The 19,248-nt window shown below is 41.5% G+C and overlaps 2 protein-coding genes across 2 annotated transcripts; both read left to right on the top strand.

The window, feature by feature from the left end:
- The first annotated feature begins 4,669 nt into the window (after positions 1-4,669).
- Positions 4,670-6,016, top strand: LOC125249379 (olfactory receptor 52J3-like). The gene has a single exon (XM_048161664.1). The coding sequence runs from the start codon at positions 4,701-4,703 to the stop codon at positions 5,637-5,639; it is 939 nt and encodes a 312-aa protein (XP_048017621.1). The 5' UTR covers positions 4,670-4,700; the 3' UTR covers positions 5,640-6,016.
- Positions 6,017-15,744: 9,728 nt separating this feature from the next.
- On the top strand, positions 15,745-17,719 carry LOC125249226 (olfactory receptor 52J3-like). Its single transcript, XM_048161471.1, has 2 exons — positions 15,745-15,882; positions 15,974-17,719. The coding sequence occupies exon 2, from the start codon at positions 16,150-16,152 to the stop codon at positions 17,089-17,091; it is 942 nt and encodes a 313-aa protein (XP_048017428.1). The 5' UTR covers positions 15,745-15,882; positions 15,974-16,149; the 3' UTR covers positions 17,092-17,719.
- The last annotated feature ends 1,529 nt before the right edge of the window (positions 17,720-19,248 follow it).

Here is a 19,248-nt window from a genome sequence, read left to right as displayed (position 1 = left end):
TTCCTAGTACCCAAGAAAGATGGCAGACTTCGACCAATTCTGGATTTACGACAACTGAACAGATTCATAAAGGTGTTACCTTTCAAAATGCTGACTACAGTGCAAATTCTGGAAGTCTTAGAACTGGGAGAATGGTTCACTTCCATAGACTTAAAGGATGCATATTTCCACGTGCCCATCTGTCAAGATCATCAACCGTTTCTTCGCTTTGGCTTTCAAGGCCGGGTCTATCAGTACAGGGTCCTTCCATTTGGCCTGTCTCTGTCTCCAAGGGTCTTTACCAGGGTGGTTTCAGCAGCCCTTCGACCTCTTCAGTGTGCATGTTTGAAAATTCTATCATACCTGGACGACTGGCTAATTTGTGCTCCTTCTCACAATCAAGTCATGAAGGACACAGAAATAGTGCTTCAACATGTCCAGTCTCTTGGTTTCAAAGTGAACTGGGAAAAGAGCAGTCTAATTCCCAGACAACAGACAGTGTTTGTGGGAATTTTGTTGGATTCACAACTAATGACTGCATCTTTATCACCCCAGAGGGTGGTGCATTTGCTCACTCTAGCCCAGTCATTCCGTCTGAACAAGAGGATGAAGTTAATTCAGTTTCAGCGATTGCTGGGTATGATTGCAGCAGCAGCAGTTGTGATCCCACTCGGCCTTCTCAGAGCCCGTCCACTACAAAGATGGGTGAACAACTTCCAGTTACATCCCAAATTACACAGACATGCAAGGATAAGGGTTACACGAAGGTGTATCCAAATGTTACGCCCTTGGAACAACAAGACGTTGCTATCACAAGGGGTTCCGTTGGGCAACATCCCAGCGAGGCGGTCTGTGATAACAACGGATGCCTCTCTAATGGGGTGGGGAGCAGTTTGGGAAGGCAGGTCCATCAGGGGAGTCTGGGAATCTCCTTGGACCTTGGAACACATCAATGTGCTGGAACTCAGGGCAGTGTATCTCTCCCTGAGGGCTTTTTACCCATTGTTGCAGAACAAACATGTTTTGGTAAGAACGGACAACATGTCTGCAGTGTACCACATCAATCACCAGGGCGGCACCAGATCAGCACGATGTCTCCAGGTGACAAAGGAACTGCTTTCCTGGGCTTTTCTGAAACTCTCATCACTCAGGGCAGTATACATACCGGGGTAGCAAACAAGGCAGCAGATCTTTTGTCTCGAACTGGACCTCTCCCGGGAGAATGGCGTCTCCATCCCGAAGTAGTGAGACTTATATGGAGTCGGTTCGGTATGGCGAGGATCGATCTGTTTGCGACCACAGAGACAACACATTGCGACCTATGGTATTCCTTGAACAACCAGGGAGGTCCCTTGGGGATAGATGCACTATCTCAAGAATGGCCGAAAGAATTGTTGTACGCTTCTCTCCCCTACCGTTGATTCCCCTGGTGCTCAGGAGGATAGCATTGGGACATCACAAAGTTTTACTTGTGGCCCCGAGGTGGCCAAAGAAACATTGGTTTCCAGCCCTTGTACGCTTGGTCCAAGGTCACCCTTGGCCGTTACCGAAGAGAGTCGATCTTCTTTCCCAAGCGTAGGGCCAAATCTGGCACCCGAAACCAGAGACGTTACAACTGTGGGTATGGCCTTTGATAAGTCCTTCTCTAAAGACTTAGATGAAGCTGTATTGAGGACAATAAATAGTTCCAAAGCGCCCTCTACATGGAGTAACTACTCTAGCAAGTGGAGAATTTTCTCAACATGGTGTCAAGACCGTCAGCTAAACTCGGCCAGTTGTGACACCAATTTGGTTCTTCGGTTTCTACAGTCATTGTTGGACTCTGGGAAATCGGTAAATACCATAAAGGTCTACATTGCAGCCATCTCCCACTTCCACACATTAGTAGATGGTGTAAGTGTTGGCAAACACCCCTTGGTATCTCAATTTCTTAAGGGTGCACATCGTTTACACCCAGGGAGAGTTATGAGATCACCTTCTTGGGACCTTACTATTGTCTTACACTCACTGGCTAAAGCACCCTTTGAACCTTTGGAACAAGCTGATCTTAAGTTCTTGACATGGAAAATGGTTTTCCTTTTGGCAATATGTTCAGCCAAAAGAGTTGGTGAATTGCATTCTTTATCAGTCAGTGAAGACTGCTTGAGATGGAAGGCGGAGAAAACGGGGGTTTTTCTTTGGCCAAACCCGTCATTTCTACCCAAGGTCCTTAAGCCTAGTACAATAAATCAAGTAATTGAGCTTGATGCTTTCCATCCTGACCCTCTTTGTACGGGTACAGGGTTGGATAATTTTTCTCTTTGTCCTGTTAGAGCATTGCGTACATACATTGAGCGCACTCGCCCATTGCGGCACTCACACACACAACTATTTGTATGCTTTGACAAGAAGTGTACCGGTAAGCCTGTGTCTAAGCAACGTTTGTCTCATTGGATTGTGGATACAATTTCACAAGCATATTCGAACCAGAATCTCCCCATTCCGGGTGATCTGGTTGCTCACTCTACCAGGAGCATGGCTACTTCTTGGGCAGCACTCAAGGGAGTAGCGCTCTCAGACATCTGTGCTGCAGCCTCTTGGAGTACTCCATGTACCTTTACAAGATTTTATAGGATTAATGTGACAAATCCGAATTCTTTGGGGTCTACCGTTTTATCTGTTGCTAAATTGCCAGGAGAGGGAGGAGATATTAGTCCCTCATGACCCTGATGTTATTAGTCATCCAGGTAAGACCGTGGTGACGGTCTGAGTGAGGTCGAAATAGATCGTAAGTTATGTCTATAACTATGGATCTGTGAGACCGAACGATGACCGTCACCATCCCTTGTCACTCGGGACGAACTGGGGCGTTCCAGGCAAGAGGAAGTGGTTGGTTCATCCGGATGTTATATAGTCAACCCCTAAGGTCAGTCACCTGACATTGTTGATATTAAGTCTCGAGGATAGGCGGAAGAATGGCGTCATTCAGGTAAGACCGTGGTGACGGTCATCGTTCGGTCTCATAGATCCATAGTTATAGACATAACTTACGTTCTATGACTGACAGAAGCACATAATCTGCAGGAACATTGACATTTCTCTGTTCTTGATCAGCTTCGTCTGCCAGTTTATGCCTCGCTCTTCATAGCTCTGCTGCCGCCATGTTTCCAACACCTGGCCCCGCCTTAATGAAGTGATTGACAGGGCGGGGCGGGAACTTGATCGGCTGGAAATGCATTTTCAAATCCACATTGAATTTTGCTACTTCATTGCGGGACATTTAATGAAAATGCAATCGCACTGTGAGTGTAAATGCAATTAAGAAAAATAACATTTAAATTATCATTTTGCTACAATTTTGGCTTGACCGTGTTAAACATATATAATCATTTCTTTAATACATTTTCATTTTAATTTTGCAACTTATAAAGCACTAAAACATATGTTTAAATTATTTGTTAAACGTAGTGTAGGAAATGGCAAATGTAAATTCTATTATTGAATTTGAATTATCATTTTGCTCCAAACATTGCATATAGGCTATAGTATGGAAAATGTAAATTTAAACATAGAAATGCATTGCCATTTTACATATTGCATTGCCATTTTGCATATTACATTTCAAATTGAATATTGCTACACATATGCTTCCATACTAAAGAAGAATTTTTGGTATATTAAGTACAAAAATAGAGCACTTTAAGTATATTTTGGAAATCTACTAAGTGTACTGAAATAAAGTGTATTTTAGTGTAGTTTTTTCACCTGGGTATAAAGAACACTTGGAAAAGCATCTTGAAAGCATCTGCTGTGTACAAACTCTGATAAACCTCTTTAAAAGTCAGTTTTACATACAAGTCTAAATCATAAACATCTTAAAGGCATTTTATAAATGCGTATTTAAAATCTGACAGAAAAAGTCTTATAGACATGTTGCAGATGAGCAAATACTCTAGTCTTCCAGATGAAAACACGCAAATCAAATAGACATCTCTGCACTGCACGTGTGCTATCTGGGTTATTTAACAGAAAATGAGAGTAACTGAAACATGAATTTACATTGGATTTAAACATTTTAAAACACTGAGGACTTTGCTTTCTCATTTATTACAAATAAACTACTGTGAATTTAATTATATGTGCAAATAATGCACCTAGCAAAGCCATAATCAAGAAATTAAGAAATAAAAATATATACTTCTAATTATTAAGGTTATTTAATGTTTTAAAATGATGCATTTGAAAATATTTAATGCACTATTTCAAAGCACACAGTATCTGCACTATATCTCAATAAGCAGCAGGGGGCAATATACTCAGATTCAGGACAAACTGCAGTTCAGATCACTTTGTCATGTCTCATGTAAAATATTTATCTGTTAAGTATGTCACTTAGTTAGAATGTAATGTGCGCATGCTAAATAGCATCACCCATTTCCATAGCAAACCTTTTGTAAACAGAGCACAAGTATAAATCAGATGACTACGGCTGACACAAACAAAGAGCTTTTCAAAAGCACTGAAGCATAAGATGCCTCCATTAATTTGACTAAACTCTTTTATTGCTTTTTTATGTGCTATATTATTAAGTTATAATAATTTGACTTGATGTTAACACTTAAATTCACAAGTACTAATGATTGTAATTTTACTATTCTACAATAACATGCTTCATTAATCTAATAATGTGAATGTTTTTGTTTTAATATTTTTAAACAGGGCGACAATAGGCAACATTCACTATGTATCTAAATGGATCTAGATTCTCACTTGTCTTGACTTTGCACTCTTTGGAACTCCCTCAGGCAAGCATTTATCCTGCATTCATTCTTGGAATAACAACATACTTTTTGATCTTACTCTGCAATCTAACAATTGTTGTCACCATTTGCTTGAACAGGAATCTTCATAAACCAATGTACATACTGTTGCTACCCATGCCTATCAATGATGCAATGGGTGCTACAACCCTTTTTCCTCACCTGCTATATAGTATATTGTCTCAGGACAGAACAATATCCTACCCTGCATGTTTGCTTCAAGGCCTTATTGTACACTTGTATGCTGGTGCATCACATGTTATTCTTATTGCTATGGCCTATGACAGGTATATTGCTATCTGCTATCCGCTAAGATATGGAGCCATTATGACAACCAAGAACTTGGTGAAAATAATAACTGGTATGTGGCTTTTACATGTTATTGCTATAATTGTACTTTTTTCTCTTCTTCTGCCTCATCCGGTTTGCCAGACATACATGGCAGATCTTGTCTGCTATAATCCATCTATAAGGAAACTCATATGTGAAGATACAAGAGATAACAATATCTATGGATTGTTTACCATGGTTTTATACCACGGCCTTTCATTTTTTGTTGTGGCATTTACATACATTCATATATTAATCACTTGTGTTACTAATAAGCAGTCTGATGCAAAGATTAAGGCACTTCAGACATGTGGTACTCATTTGGTCGTCTTTCTTGTCTTAGAGTTTAACACTATTTTTCCTCTTATCGCACATCGAATTGAGAGTGTTCCAGCTCACCTACGCAGGGTGTTTTCTATATCGGTTTGTGTGTTTCCTCCCATTGTGAATCCACTCATTTATGGTTTTAAAACTAAAGAGATCAGACAGAAAATTCTCAACTGTTTCAAGAGGAAGATAATCAGTGTCTGAATTATTATATTTTATACTGTCTTCCTTTTTCACAGATCTGAGTTGTTTTCAATCATCTATATGTTTTTATTCATCTGTAGTCTTGTCAAACACAAAGTGAATCGTTCAGCCATGAAACTATTTTCTCTTTCTGTTTGGTTCGTTCAATGTGTTCTTAACCAAACAATTTAATGTGTTCATTATCATTCATGTTTATAACCACAACACATCCAAATGAATATGTGCAGTCTCCCTCTCTCTTGCAGCAGCAATATGTTTCCATTAATTGTATGTTCTGAGCATTTAGCAGAAGCAAGTCACACTTGCTCTGTAGCAGCAACAACAGCAGCATAGCAGATCTAGTCTGTCACAACCAAAACTATGTACATTCCTTTCAAATTAATCAAATGAACTATCCCAAAGGTTGTCATGAGCATTAACTATTAAAACTTAACTACTTAAATCATTCTGCTGACATACTACAATGTCTGTTTGTATATTATGCTAAGCATATATATATATATATATATATATATATATATATATATATATATATATATATATATATATATATATATATATATATATATATATTGTGGTAAAGGTTCTTGTGTAGTGGGAAGGAATAGGACAGGGATCGGCTTTGGCTGCTGACAGTCTTTATTCTCACCAGAGAAAATATCAAACACATAAACAAAAAGACGGTGCAACGCACACTCAATAATTCCACATCCAAGGACGGGCTTCACTCCAACGAATGAGCACGGCTCACTCTGCGTGACTGTCAGCAGTCCCTCTCTCTTTCACACGCTCCTGCTTCTCCTGGCGTTTTATCCCGTCTCCACGCCAATTACTGGAACAAGAAACAGGTGTTCGTGATTTACATTCAACCCGTTCAATCACCGCGCATCCCCAGACGCTCCCTCCTGCTGCAGACCCCACTAAACCACGCCCCCCTCGCCCCCCTCGCCACATACCCCCAACACCCCGCGGGGGTGGCGCCCAAAGAAAAGCTCAAAGGGGGAAAACCCTGTGGAGGCTTGCGGGACCTCTCGCACAGCGAACAACAGGGGTTCCAACCATTTATCCCAATTTTTGGCGTCTTCTTGAACGAACTTACGAATCATGGATTTAAGCGTGCGATTAAAGCGTTCGACCAAACCGTCTGTTTGTGGGTGAAAGACGCTGGTTCGAATCGATTTAATGCCCAACAATTCGTACAGTTCGCGTAGCGTACGTGACATAAACGCCGTGCCTTGATCAGTGAGGATTTCTTTTGGAATCCCCACTCGGGAGATTAAACTGAAGAGGGCGTCCGCAACACTCTTAGCGGAAATGTTGCGGAGAGCCACTGCTTCTGGATATCGTGTTGCATAATCCACAATGACTAATGCAAAACGATGCCCTCTCGCTGATCGCTCTAATGGCCCGATGAGGTCCATGCCAATTCGTTCGAAGGGACCTGCATTAATGGAAGGGGGCGCAAAGGCGCTTTTGGAGTGGCCGGAGGATTTACCAGCTGACATTCACGACAAGACGCGCACCACCTGCGCACGTTCTCGTGAATGCCCGGCCAAAAGAATCGGGCCATGAGGCGATTTAGTGTCGCTGTTTGTCCTAAGTGTCCAGCCATTGGGTTAGAGTGAGCCGCATGGAAAAGCATTTCCCTGCGGTTCTTTGGTACTAATAACTGGGTTGTATCTTCTTTTGACTGAGTGTCTTGGGTCACTCGATACAACCTATCTTTAATAATCGCAAAATAGGGATAAGTCACTGGTCGTCCAGGCTGGAGAGGCTGACTGTCGATCGTGCTGACCCTCTCAAACGCATTTTTCAGCGTGTCATCGTGAGACTGCTCCAGGGGGAAATCATCACGGTCCGAGAGAATCAGTCTCCCGATTACGCTCTGTTCCCCTGAGGCAGTCACCACTGGTCCCCGGTCAGTCTCCCCCGCCTGCACTCGCACTTCCTTTCCCTGCGAGCATTTACTCCAAGAGGCACCCGAACATAAATGTCCCAATAATTTATTAAATGCGGGCCAATTCGTCCCCAAAATTATCGGGTGCCGGAGGTGCGGATTAACTGCCACCTCCACACTATGCTTTTGTCCCCTAAATAGAATCCTGACTGACACCAACGGATAACTCGCGATATCCCCGTGCACACACCGTACCCTAACCATGCGGCCTGTATCCAATGCCCCGGATGAAATCAGGCTTTGATGCATGGAGGTTTGGTTACAACCTGAGTCCACCAAAGCCTGATATGTACCCCCCTTGATACTCACTGGTATCTGGTACTGACCAGCTTGACCGGGGGCGACCTGCAGGTCGTCCGGGACCCGGATCAATGTCCCCACCTCCATCACTGGACACCGGTCTATGAAGTGATCCGGGTCCCCGCAACGCCAACAGGCCGGCCCAGACCTGCCCGCCGCTCCAGTGGCGGAGAATGGGCCGAATGATTGGCGTGGAGAGAGGGGAGAAGCAGGCGCGGGGTCCAGCCCGGCGGTGGCCAGTCCCGCCCCCCTGGGCGGGGCACTCGGTGCCACGGACTGCCGATAATCCGTTCCACCCCGCCCCCGGGGCGGAACACGAGGCGGGCCGGGCGGACGGGACCTAGGTAGAGGGACAGGTCTGGAGAGAGAGAGGGGGGGAAGAGAGGGAGAGAGAGAGACAGATGGCAAGGGTTCACCAACCCCTGGGCACGCCACCAAGTGGTCCTCCGCCAACTGGATGGCCGAATCCAGCGACGTGGGCCGGTGGCACTGGACCCACTCGGCGGTCTTCTTCGGGAGCCGAGTGGTGAACTGTTCCAGCACCACCCGATCGATCATCTGCTCCACGTCACCTCCGTCGGCCATCAGCCATTTGCGGCACGAGTCCCGGAGCTGTTGGGCCAACACAAAGGGCCGGCCCGCCTCCCCCAGCTCCAGAGACCGGAACCGCTGACGGTGCTGCTCGGGGGAGCGGCCGACCCGCTGCAGGATGGCCCTCTTGAGGTCGTTGAAGACCAGGAGGTTCTGGATGGGCAGCTGCTGCGCTGCCACCTGCAGCAGGACGAGCCGCATGGGCCACTGGTCCCGGGGCCAACCTGACACCTCAGCAGTCTTTTCAAATAGGTCCAGGAAGGCCTCCGGGTCATCTTGCGGGCCCATCTTCTGCAGTGGCAGCTGGAAGGGGCCAGCAGCTGCCGCGCTGGTCTCCGCGGGAACCTCCCGGTCTATCCAGCTCCGGAACCTCTCGCGGTCCTCCTGTGGCCCTGGACGATCGCCTCGAAGCGGCGCTCCTGATCCTTACGGAGATCCAGCAGGGCCCGATGTTGCTCTTGATGAAGGGCCGCGAGGGATGCGATGATGTCCGCAAACGGCGTTCCAGCGGCGGGGTTTGCCTGCATGGCGGCGGCTTCCGTCTTCCTTCCCGGGTTTCGGCACCAGTGTGGTAAAGGTTCTTGTGTAGTGGGAAGGAAGAGGACAGGGATCGGCTTTGGCTGCTGACAGTCTTTATTCTCACCAGAGAAAATATCAAACACATAAACAAAAAGACGGTGCAACGCACACTCAATAATTCCACATCCAAGGACGGGCTTCACTCCAACGAACGAGCACGGCTCACTCTGCGTGACTGTCAGCAGTCCCTCTCTCTCTCACACGCTCCTGCATCTCCTGGCGTTTTATCCCGTCTCCACGCCAATTACTGGAACAAGAAACAGGTGTTCGTGATTTACATTCAACCCGTTCAATCACCGCGCATCCCCAGACGCTCCCTCCTGCTGCAGACCCCACTAAACCACGCCCCCCTCGCCACATTATATATATATATATATATATATATATATATATATATATATATATATATATATATATATATATATATATATATATATATATATATATATATATATATATATATATATATATATATATATATATATATACATGTGTATATACATGTGTACATACATACATGCATACATATATATACATATGTGGGATTCCAGGCCCACGGTGCTATTTAGATATTAGTCACTGGCCATTACAATGACAAAACTTGAATGCTGTTCTTGAAAGGCTTGCAAGATCCTGCAACTTGGTCAAGATGTGCTTGCTAGAGGTTATAGGCAAACATATCCAAAGTGGCAACCTGGTACATTATTGTCTAAGTCTGGACCTCTCTCGTACACGAGTGTGTACTAACACGGTTTGGTGTAGACACACTGATTAGTTTTGGGACGCAACGGCAACACAGGTGAACTCTTCTCAAAACACTACAAAGAGTGTGGAAACCTCACAATGCTCGGACAAGTACACCCTTAAGACACCAGAGGCTCCATCAACAGCCACTGAGGAGACTAAACCAGAAATGGTGGAACCATCCAACTCACCATCTCTTCCCCAAAATGTGGAGTCTCAAGCAAGACGTTATCGGTAGTGTTCATAGACCACCTAACATACTGGATATATACACTGTGGTTGATGCCATGAACAAAAAGCAAGAGAAGTTAAATGAAAATAATGGTCATAGTTTTTGGAATAGCTCAATAAGCTGTTTTGTAAAAGAAAAGAAAGAGACTGTTCTGTATACCAATGTTCTTTGTGTTCAATGTAATTCTGTGCACCTTGATGTGAGTACACCAAGGCTGGATGGGGAGGAACTGTTGTGTATTGAGTCAACAATGGAAAAGGTATTCTGCATTTGCACACTCTAGTGTTGAATGTGATAATTGCAATTGACCCTTCGCAAAGACCCGCCCCCCTTACTGTTGCTTTGTCCGACAAGCCATGGCACTGTCACGCCACACAGAGTGAAAAATACAAGACAGAGCAGGTTACTTATTATATTAAACAAAGTCCCAGCTTTCAAACTGTGTAATTTTTTTTAATAAATTTGAACAGTAAAAACCGTTTTGTGGCTCTTTAATGTGTCGTGACAGATTGCTGTAGTGCCTTAGCTCAAGAGGCTCGTGAACCGATCGTCTCTTCCTACCAGTTAATTTATAACATCAAATAAACATGAATGAACATGAGAAGGAAAGTTGTTTCAAACACGGAAAGACGTCAGTACACACCATTTTTTAAGTTCAAGTCCACCAAGGTTAATCTCCTAACTCCTGACTGCTCTGTCGGACAAAATGGTGCATTCTGCATTATGATTGGTTAGATTGCTTGTCAATCAAACTCCCGGCGAAGGGTCAATTGACCCCTTGCTGACACAAATTCCCTGTATTTGGACTTTTATGTTATTTTCTGCCTTGTGTTTTGCATTGTTGCTTTTCATGTTGATTTAAGTTCTCCAGGTGTTTCCCATTTGCCACGCCCCCTTGTTACCTTGTTTAGCTAGTCTTCCTTGTGTATTTATAGTCCTTAAACGTTCCTATGTATGTGGTTCTTTGTTTCTTGTTTTCCGAGTTCTGTTATTAAATATTCCTGCACGTAGATCCGCTCCTCTATCTGCTTATTCAGGGTTTCTGCAGGTTTCATCAAATCTAATTTAATGCTTTTTAATGGCCATATATATATATATATATATATATATATATATATATATATATATATATATATATATATATATACACACATGTCGCTAAATGTCGATAGATGACGTCATACAGCAATTAGAATATTCATCATGTCATTGTTGCATTCGCATTCTGCCAAATGTTAGCCCTTTAGATTTGTTTGCTTCTCTGGTGCTACCCTTTTTGTTCACATAATATTTTAATACAGCCAAAGTCCAAATAAAATTGTTTCATCTATATATTTTTCTGGTTTTGTTGTCAGACAACATGAAATGATGACTGAAGGATTTTTTTTTTTTTTTTTTTTTTTTGTGGTGTAAATATGAATTTAAAATTTCTGAAGCAATATCCTTTCAGAATATTGCAGCTTTGACATATTTAAATCTGCATATTTGTGATAGATACCTATTAGTATAATAGTAGGGGAGACCAGGGACAGTTGTAACACTTTTTGCAATTTTTAGCATTACATCAATAACCATTTTTACTGGAATAACCAATTTGTTATATTATAAACTTCAATCTGTCAACTCAACTGCAAAATTGATTTTAAAACAATACAACCGTATCACGGTTAAATGGTGACAGCAGTGGGCGTTATGTGTGTGTGTGTGACGTGGCTCAAGATGTCATCACCTACAGGTTTCAAAATAGATTTTAATACAGTCTATCCACTGTTACAACCGTCCCAGTGTACAGGGACGGTTGTAACGCATGTCAGGGACGGTTGTAACATGTCTAAAATATACATAATGAATCAATCATATACTCAAAATAGAAAATATTATTTATCAGTCATGTTATTGTGACTATTAATTTCATGCTTTTAAGTAATGATTACCTTTTTTTCACACAAATGACAAAAAAGAGGATGAAACTGTCAAATTATAATGCAAGAAAATTATTTATTGGGTAGAACACCTCAAAAAAGTTTAAACATGAACTCAAACATTCTCAACAACAGAGAGAGAGGGAGTGGGGGGCTCGGTAGGCCTAGTCTGAGTCACAGTTATGGCAAGTGTAAAAATCCCTTCCGTCTGTGCAGTCCTTGTGTGCCCAGGCTTTACAGGACCAGCACTGGAACTAAACCTCCCTTGACCTGGAGAAGCTTTCCAAGCACACAATGCAGAATTCATTTTCATCATCAGATGAGTCCTGAATTTTCTGCTTCTTCGGTTTGGATTTTTTGTTGTTGCTGAAATTCATTTTTCTTTTAGCTGCAGACCTGCTTTTCTCAGCCTCCAGTTGTTTTTTTCACGGGAGTATCTGTAAGGACAGCGGTTTCCCTTCTTTTCCTGCCCTTTGTCATCTGCTTTCTTGGGCCAGCTTTTGGGTGTGGACGGATGGACACGGGTGAAAGAGTGTCCATAGCAGAGGATGATGGCTCAGGCTCAGGCTCAGGCTTGGACACCACACATGGTGTGACAGGGGATGCATCAGGTAGTCTCTTAAAGGTGCTCTAAGCGATGTCACGCGTTTTTAGGCCAAAAATTTTTTGTCACATACAGCAGACATCTCCTCACTATCCGCTAGCTGCCTGTCTCCTGAACACACTGTAAAAAAACACGGTCTCTGTAGTCGCCACAAGCTCCAAAAACGGCAATAAAAACAAACTGGTGCAGCCTGGACCACGAATCATAATAAACATGCTCCAGCCAATAACCGAAAGAATGATTTTAAATGCGTGTTCATGACTGTTTCAGGAAACATGGAGGGGAGGGGGAGGAGGAGGAGGAGGGAGGGTCTAGCTAGCCTCTGTTTTGTTTGACAACACCTCGAACGTCAACAGGAAGTTACTCCACCCAGGATCACTTAGAGCACCTTTAAGAGGAGCTCCTCCTTTTTGGAGTCCAGTATCCAACTCTGGAAAGTGTCTTTGATCCCTGGCTCCTCTTCTTGTGGAATCGGTGCAGAGTCACATGGCAAATGCCATATGATTTGGCAACTCCACTGACTGACTTTCCCTGTGTGATTTCATCGGAAGCCCTTTCCAGCACAGGAAATGGGACTCCCCTGTCTGTCTTCCTTAAATGTGATTTGATGACATTTTACATTTAATTTGCAATGCACATTTTACTTTTAATTTGCACATTAAAGAGAAACTATGCAGTTTTTTTAGCTTGATCAGTTTTTAAAATATAAATGAAACTTGGTTGGTGATACCGGGATAGTTGTAACGGGGCGTTACAACCGTCCCAGTATCACCAACCATGTTTTCATCTCATGTGAGCTAGCTTGACTGGTAGTTTGACACTTGTTAGCCATTTCTATTTTTAGCTTACAAAACAGTGATTCTAATAATACTTGTTTGAATTCATAGACATTTGATCCTATAACAGCATCCAAAAAAGTACATCAGAAAGAAAAGTAATCTTTTGTAGATAACTCCATCGGGAAGATTCAAATGTGGCTCCCTTTATGGCAAGAATTGAGGGAAACTAACTGAGCATGTGCACAGTGAGTGTCATCACTCTAGGTTGTTTCTGATTGGAGGAATTCAAGGTGTTACAACCGTCCCCTGTAACTGTCCCTGGTCTCCCCTATCTATTACCCAGTAGTGTGTTTACCCACCACACAAAGCACGCAATTGCGTGGGGCCCGCGGGCTTGGTAGGCCCCCGCGATTTCTCCCGAGGGATATATGCCATATACCCACTAAGAAAGGTCAAAGATTTGCATATACCAGCTTTAAAAAGCACGGGGATACGGATTTGGCGCTTTATAATGTGCCGTGACAGAACACGCCTCAGTTCTAGAGAAGCGGCAGCCTGAGGCGCACGTGAACTGATCCTCTCCGCTGCTTTAATACCAGTTAAAGCGCGAAATAAACATGAATGAACAACTAAAGGTATGTTAAAAGATACAGTTCAACTTATCAAAATCCATATCATGTCTCGTGTAATCGCGCTCAATCATTGTTTCATAGGCGGAAAGACACTGGTAAACAAACAAACGTAACGTAACATTTAGGCTACCTCAAAACAAACATATTCATCATGACCATCTGTGAATATACTGCCAACTTTACTGACCTGCTTGACTTAAGCACTGACTGCATTTCATTATATTTGAGTCCAACAAGTTCAAACTCTAAGAGCTGTGCATTATTTGTGTGCATTATTAACGTATGGAACTAATTGAAACACTATGCTGCCAGTCAGCGGGACATTAAAGTGTTTGTCCGAGCTCACAGCAAGGGAATGCAAATATCTTTGCGAGGGAATGCAAAAGTTTTGCGAAGGAACGTAAAACATTTGGAAAAATAAAAAATACTCCCATCCCAAATTTTCCACCAGAACATCAAATTTCCTCCCTTCCCATTTTTTTTCACCACCACATCCCTTTTAGGGGTTCCATATAGGCTACATGAATATTAAGAGCGCGCGTTTTTATGGTAAATCACACGTCGAGGACGCGCCTTTTGCTGTCAAAACGCATGCCTTTGACGCGTCAGTGTGCAATCAGTCGTTTGGTTTACCTGCTTACACGTTCATAACGAGGGTTTTGTCTGACTCAAAACGCACGTATTCCACGCCCATTTTTGTTATGACAAACGCACGTCAAACGCGCGCGTTTTTGGTCACTCCAAAGCGCACGTCAAGAACGTGCGTTTTAATAGCAAATCACACGTTGAGAACGCGCATTAAATGACATTACAACAAACCTGTATTATTACAAATTTTAATACACTGTGTCTGCTTTGTCTGGAGTCATCTTTCGGAACGAATCAAGGGTATATTAGCTATAGACATTATATTAGTTATTACATGCATAATTCATCATGGCCTATTTGGATAATCATTAAACTGTATTTAAAGTAGGCCTACATTAACATGTTTTCATGTATGTGTGCAATTTTGGAAATATATAACATATTTAACACTAGAAATTCAAGTCTACCCAGATTAGAAGTGCTTCTGCAAACTAGGAACATTTACTGCTGCCTTCACCACAGGAGTTCACAATTAATATTATTATGCTACCATACATTTGGGCAAACTTTTAAAACTAAATGCTTTAAAGATTTAAGGTAAAACAGAAACAACAAAAATAGCCTACTTTGGCCATGTTTAGCATGATAATCCAACTCTTTAACATGTAAATAAGTCAGAATGCATGAAATAGCATTACAAGATGGACTTTGCTATAAAAACCACATCATAAAAATCATATCAGTTGGATCGCTAATCATCCACGTGGGCCATTGGTGCATGGACCTTGATGATTGTTGCTTGCGGCTATATTTGTTGCTGCTGTTGAAAATTTAGTTACCTAACCAAACTCCAATCTAATCAGAATGCTACAGTATGTGGGAATTCATTCTGGGCTAAACTGGTATTTTCAGCAGGGATTGTGTTAACATAAAATGTCTTTATACTCTAAAGGCAAATCAGCTCTAAAGTATAATTTCCCATGTGAAATATTGTCTAAAAGAGTATGTCATTTGTTTTGTTCAAAATTTAAATGTGCTACATAACACATATTCCCATGGTTAACCCAGTGTATACAAAGAGTTTGTCCAGCACGGTCCATGCGTATAAATAGGATTACAGATGACACCAACAAAGTACTTTTTAGTCGAGGCTAAATATTACTATATATATTCACCTTTTGACATATAGTCAAAAATTAGATATAAGCAATTAATGTGAATAAATTACATTCAGAATAAACATTCAACATTATTTCAAATCTCACAAAACTACAGTTAGTTTGAGATCATTTTTAAGAGCATTAAGTATCAAAATGTAACTAAAGTCATTTAGATCATCAATCTTCTGACATGTCTGTCTTGAAGAATTTAACCTGCTGCTAAAAATTATTGCTTCTTTTTTCCAGGCTGCAAGAACGATGAGGATGGATATGTCAGGAAAAAAAGGATGACGTAGGTCCATTTTGGAAAGAAACAAAACTTCAAAGTTCTAATGAGATTTAAATAATTCATCCTAAATTAAAAAGAAACCTGTAAATAAGCATTATTAGCTTGTGTATACTGTTTTTTCAATACATTGACCATGTATCTGAATGGATCTGTCCTTTCAGTGGTCTTGACTTTGCACTCTTTGGAACTCTCTCAGATGAGCATTTATCCTGCATTTATATTTGGAACAGTGGCATATTTGATTATCTTAATCTGTAATTTAACAATTGTTGTGACCATTTGTGAAAACAGGAATCTTCATAAACCAATGTACATACTGTTACTTAACCTGCCTATCAATGATGCAGTGGGTGCTACAAGCCTTTTTCCTCAGCTGCTATATAGTATATGGTCTCAGGACAGATCAATATCCTACCCTGCATGTTTGTTTCAAGGCTTTATTATACACATGTATGGTGGTGCCTCTCACGTAATTCTTACTGCTATGGCATTTGACAGGTATATCGCTATCTGCTTCCCATTGAGATATGGAGCCATTATGACTACCAATAACCTAGTGAGAATCATAAGTGTGATGTGGCTCCTTCATTTTATTATTAAATTGGTACTTTTCTGTCTTCTAATGCCTTACAAGATTTGCCAGACATACATGGCAGATCTTGTCTGTTATAACCCATCTTTAATGAAGATCATGTGTGAAGACACAACAGTAAACAATATCTATGGACTGTTTACGTTAAATTTATACCACTGCATTTCGCTTTCTGTGGTGGCATTTACATATATTCATATATTGATCACTTGTGTTACTAATAAGCAGTCTGATACAAAGATTAAGGCACTTCAGACATGTGGTACTCATTTAGTGGTCTTTCTGTTCTTGGAATTCAACACTTTTTTTCCTCTTATCGCACATCGAACTGAGAGTGTTCCAGCTCACCTACGCAGGGTGTTTTCTATTTCTATTCTTGTGTTTCCTCCCATTGTGAATCCACTTATTTATGGGTTTAAAACTAAGGAAATCAGACAGAAAATTGTCACCTGTTTAAAGAGAAAGAGAAACAGTGTGCGATAAACTGTTATATGTTAAAATAAATGATAAAGTGATCATACTATACGATAAATTAAAAATATTACTAGCTATATTATTATATGTATCACACATTTGATAAAATATCTATTATATGTTTGACATTTTTCATCCTTCACAAGTTGTTGACAATTTCCATATATTATTCCGTTTATCTCTAACAACCTACAAGAAGAAAAGAGCTTATTGTTTTGTTGTTTTTAATCTTTCGCAATTCAATTCACATTTATTTGTATAGTGTTTTTCACAATACATAGCAAAGTTCCAAAGCAGCTTTGCAGGAAATTCATGTTTCTACATTACAAATTAGAGTAATCTGTGATCAGAGGTGACTGTGTCCAAGTAATGTCCATATGTCAGAAATGTACATATAATACAAATCACATAGTTAACATCATGTAACATCACAACTAACATTATGTATTAATTTAGGCAGAAACAATGTTCTGTCATGAAAACTTTGAATAGATCTGCTACGCTGCTGCTGTACACTGAAAAAAAATATACTTTGGACAAACCTAAGAAAATTACTGTAATTTTCTCAAACTATATTTTTTAATTTGGTTGAAACTTTAACATTTAATTTAATATCAATCAAAATAGTTCTTCTGCCCAAGATAAAAAAAAAAAGACATTCACACAAAGTTAAAATATTGTTTTTTATAGAGACTGAATCTTTTTTTTTTTTTTTTTACTTTGGTACAACTTAATTTTTTTATTTTGGAAAAACCTACTTTTTACTATAACATCCAAGTATAATTTTTTACTTTGGACTAAAGTAAATAAAATGCTGTAATTTTGTTATGAGTAATTTTATTAAATTTTATATTTTTAATAATACTGTACTGTGTCATCATTGGACAATCACGTGACTATTTTGATGGGATACACCTGTGGAGGAGTGCACAAAGGCACACTTTAAAAGTGGCGTGGTGGAGAAGGAAAGGTGGCTTAAGCCGAGTTCAGACTGCACGATTTTAGCCCCGATTTTAGCCCCGATTTTGGCTCGCCGACAGGTTTTGAGAAATCGCCGACAAATGCCCGAAATCACAGGCAAATCGGTGCTCGTTCACGCGAGTGACAATCACGCAGTGTGAATGAGCAAAGACGCGATCTGAGAGAATCGCCGACGAGACGCCGACGCCCGTGAGATATTTGGCATGCTAAATATCTGGACCTGTCGGCGATTCAAAATCCTGCTGTGTGAAAAGTGTTCTGACTGAAAACTACATCGGCGATGACCGACAGCCAATGAGAGAGCAAGATACAGAGCAGCGGGGAGTTCGGGGAGGAGTTATAGACCACAATATCAGCAAGCATGGCTTCGTTTCAGATAAACATTACAATTATACAAAACAAAAACAAAGCACAAACATTTGCTTGACCATCCGCAACAGCAGCACATTGAAAAGTTATGTATTTAGTTCCAACTCTCGTTGCAGAACACACAATCCACAGTCTCCCCAACCATATCCTCCTCCATATTCTTCTTTTATTTATGTTGTTTTCGCTGCAAATCAGCGCACAGGCAATTCATATTTCAAGCTTCTTGCGGACTACTATTTTTAATAATAATCCCACCGTGTGTCTCAATCAGCTCCCTAGTTCAGCAGTCAGGGCACTGATCAGGGTATCAGCCGCATTCACTTTCATTATATACTGATTCACAACCTAGGGAGCTAGGGAGCTGATTGAAACGCAGGACCAGTCTCACGTGAGAACTCCGGTCTTGAACGCGTGATATCGCGTTGTTTCCTTGTCATGTCTCGCGTGTGTTTGGTTGTGAAACGTAGTTTGCGTGCCAGACAGAGTTGTCGGCGATTCTTCCTATTGTAAAGTCATGCAGTTTGAAACCCTCTGTCGCCGATCCATCGTGCAATTTGAACACAGCAGCGACTGAATGCTGGCCAAGATAGTCATGCAGTGTGAAAAGAACAGTGACCCGACTACTTTGAAAATCGTGCAGTCTGAACTCGGCTTTAGGCGGTGACAACTGGGGTACGTTTGGTTGTCTCTCGGGGGCAATAGGCCCTCCGGAGATGAAGATAGGTAGTCAGTTAGCTGTCTTTAATATTAGAGAGTGGAAGTAGAGGGGGTAATTGACTTAGTGTCACCTGCCTCGGCACACTAGTTGCTGGCGCC

This window comes from Megalobrama amblycephala, linkage group LG16, assembly GCF_018812025.1.
Source record: "Megalobrama amblycephala isolate DHTTF-2021 linkage group LG16, ASM1881202v1, whole genome shotgun sequence".
Taxonomy (NCBI): domain Eukaryota; kingdom Metazoa; phylum Chordata; class Actinopteri; order Cypriniformes; family Xenocyprididae; genus Megalobrama; species Megalobrama amblycephala.
Note: the sequence above shows the minus strand (reverse complement) of the source record. Positions and strands in the feature narration are given on the sequence as shown.

Bases quoted from the DNA above. Each gene is read 5' to 3' on its own strand.
- LOC125249379 (XM_048161664.1), top strand. From the start codon at position 4,701: ATGTATCTAAATGGATCTAGATTCTCACTTGTCTTGACTTTGCACTCT.
- LOC125249226 (XM_048161471.1), top strand. From the start codon at position 16,150: ATGTATCTGAATGGATCTGTCCTTTCAGTGGTCTTGACTTTGCACTCT.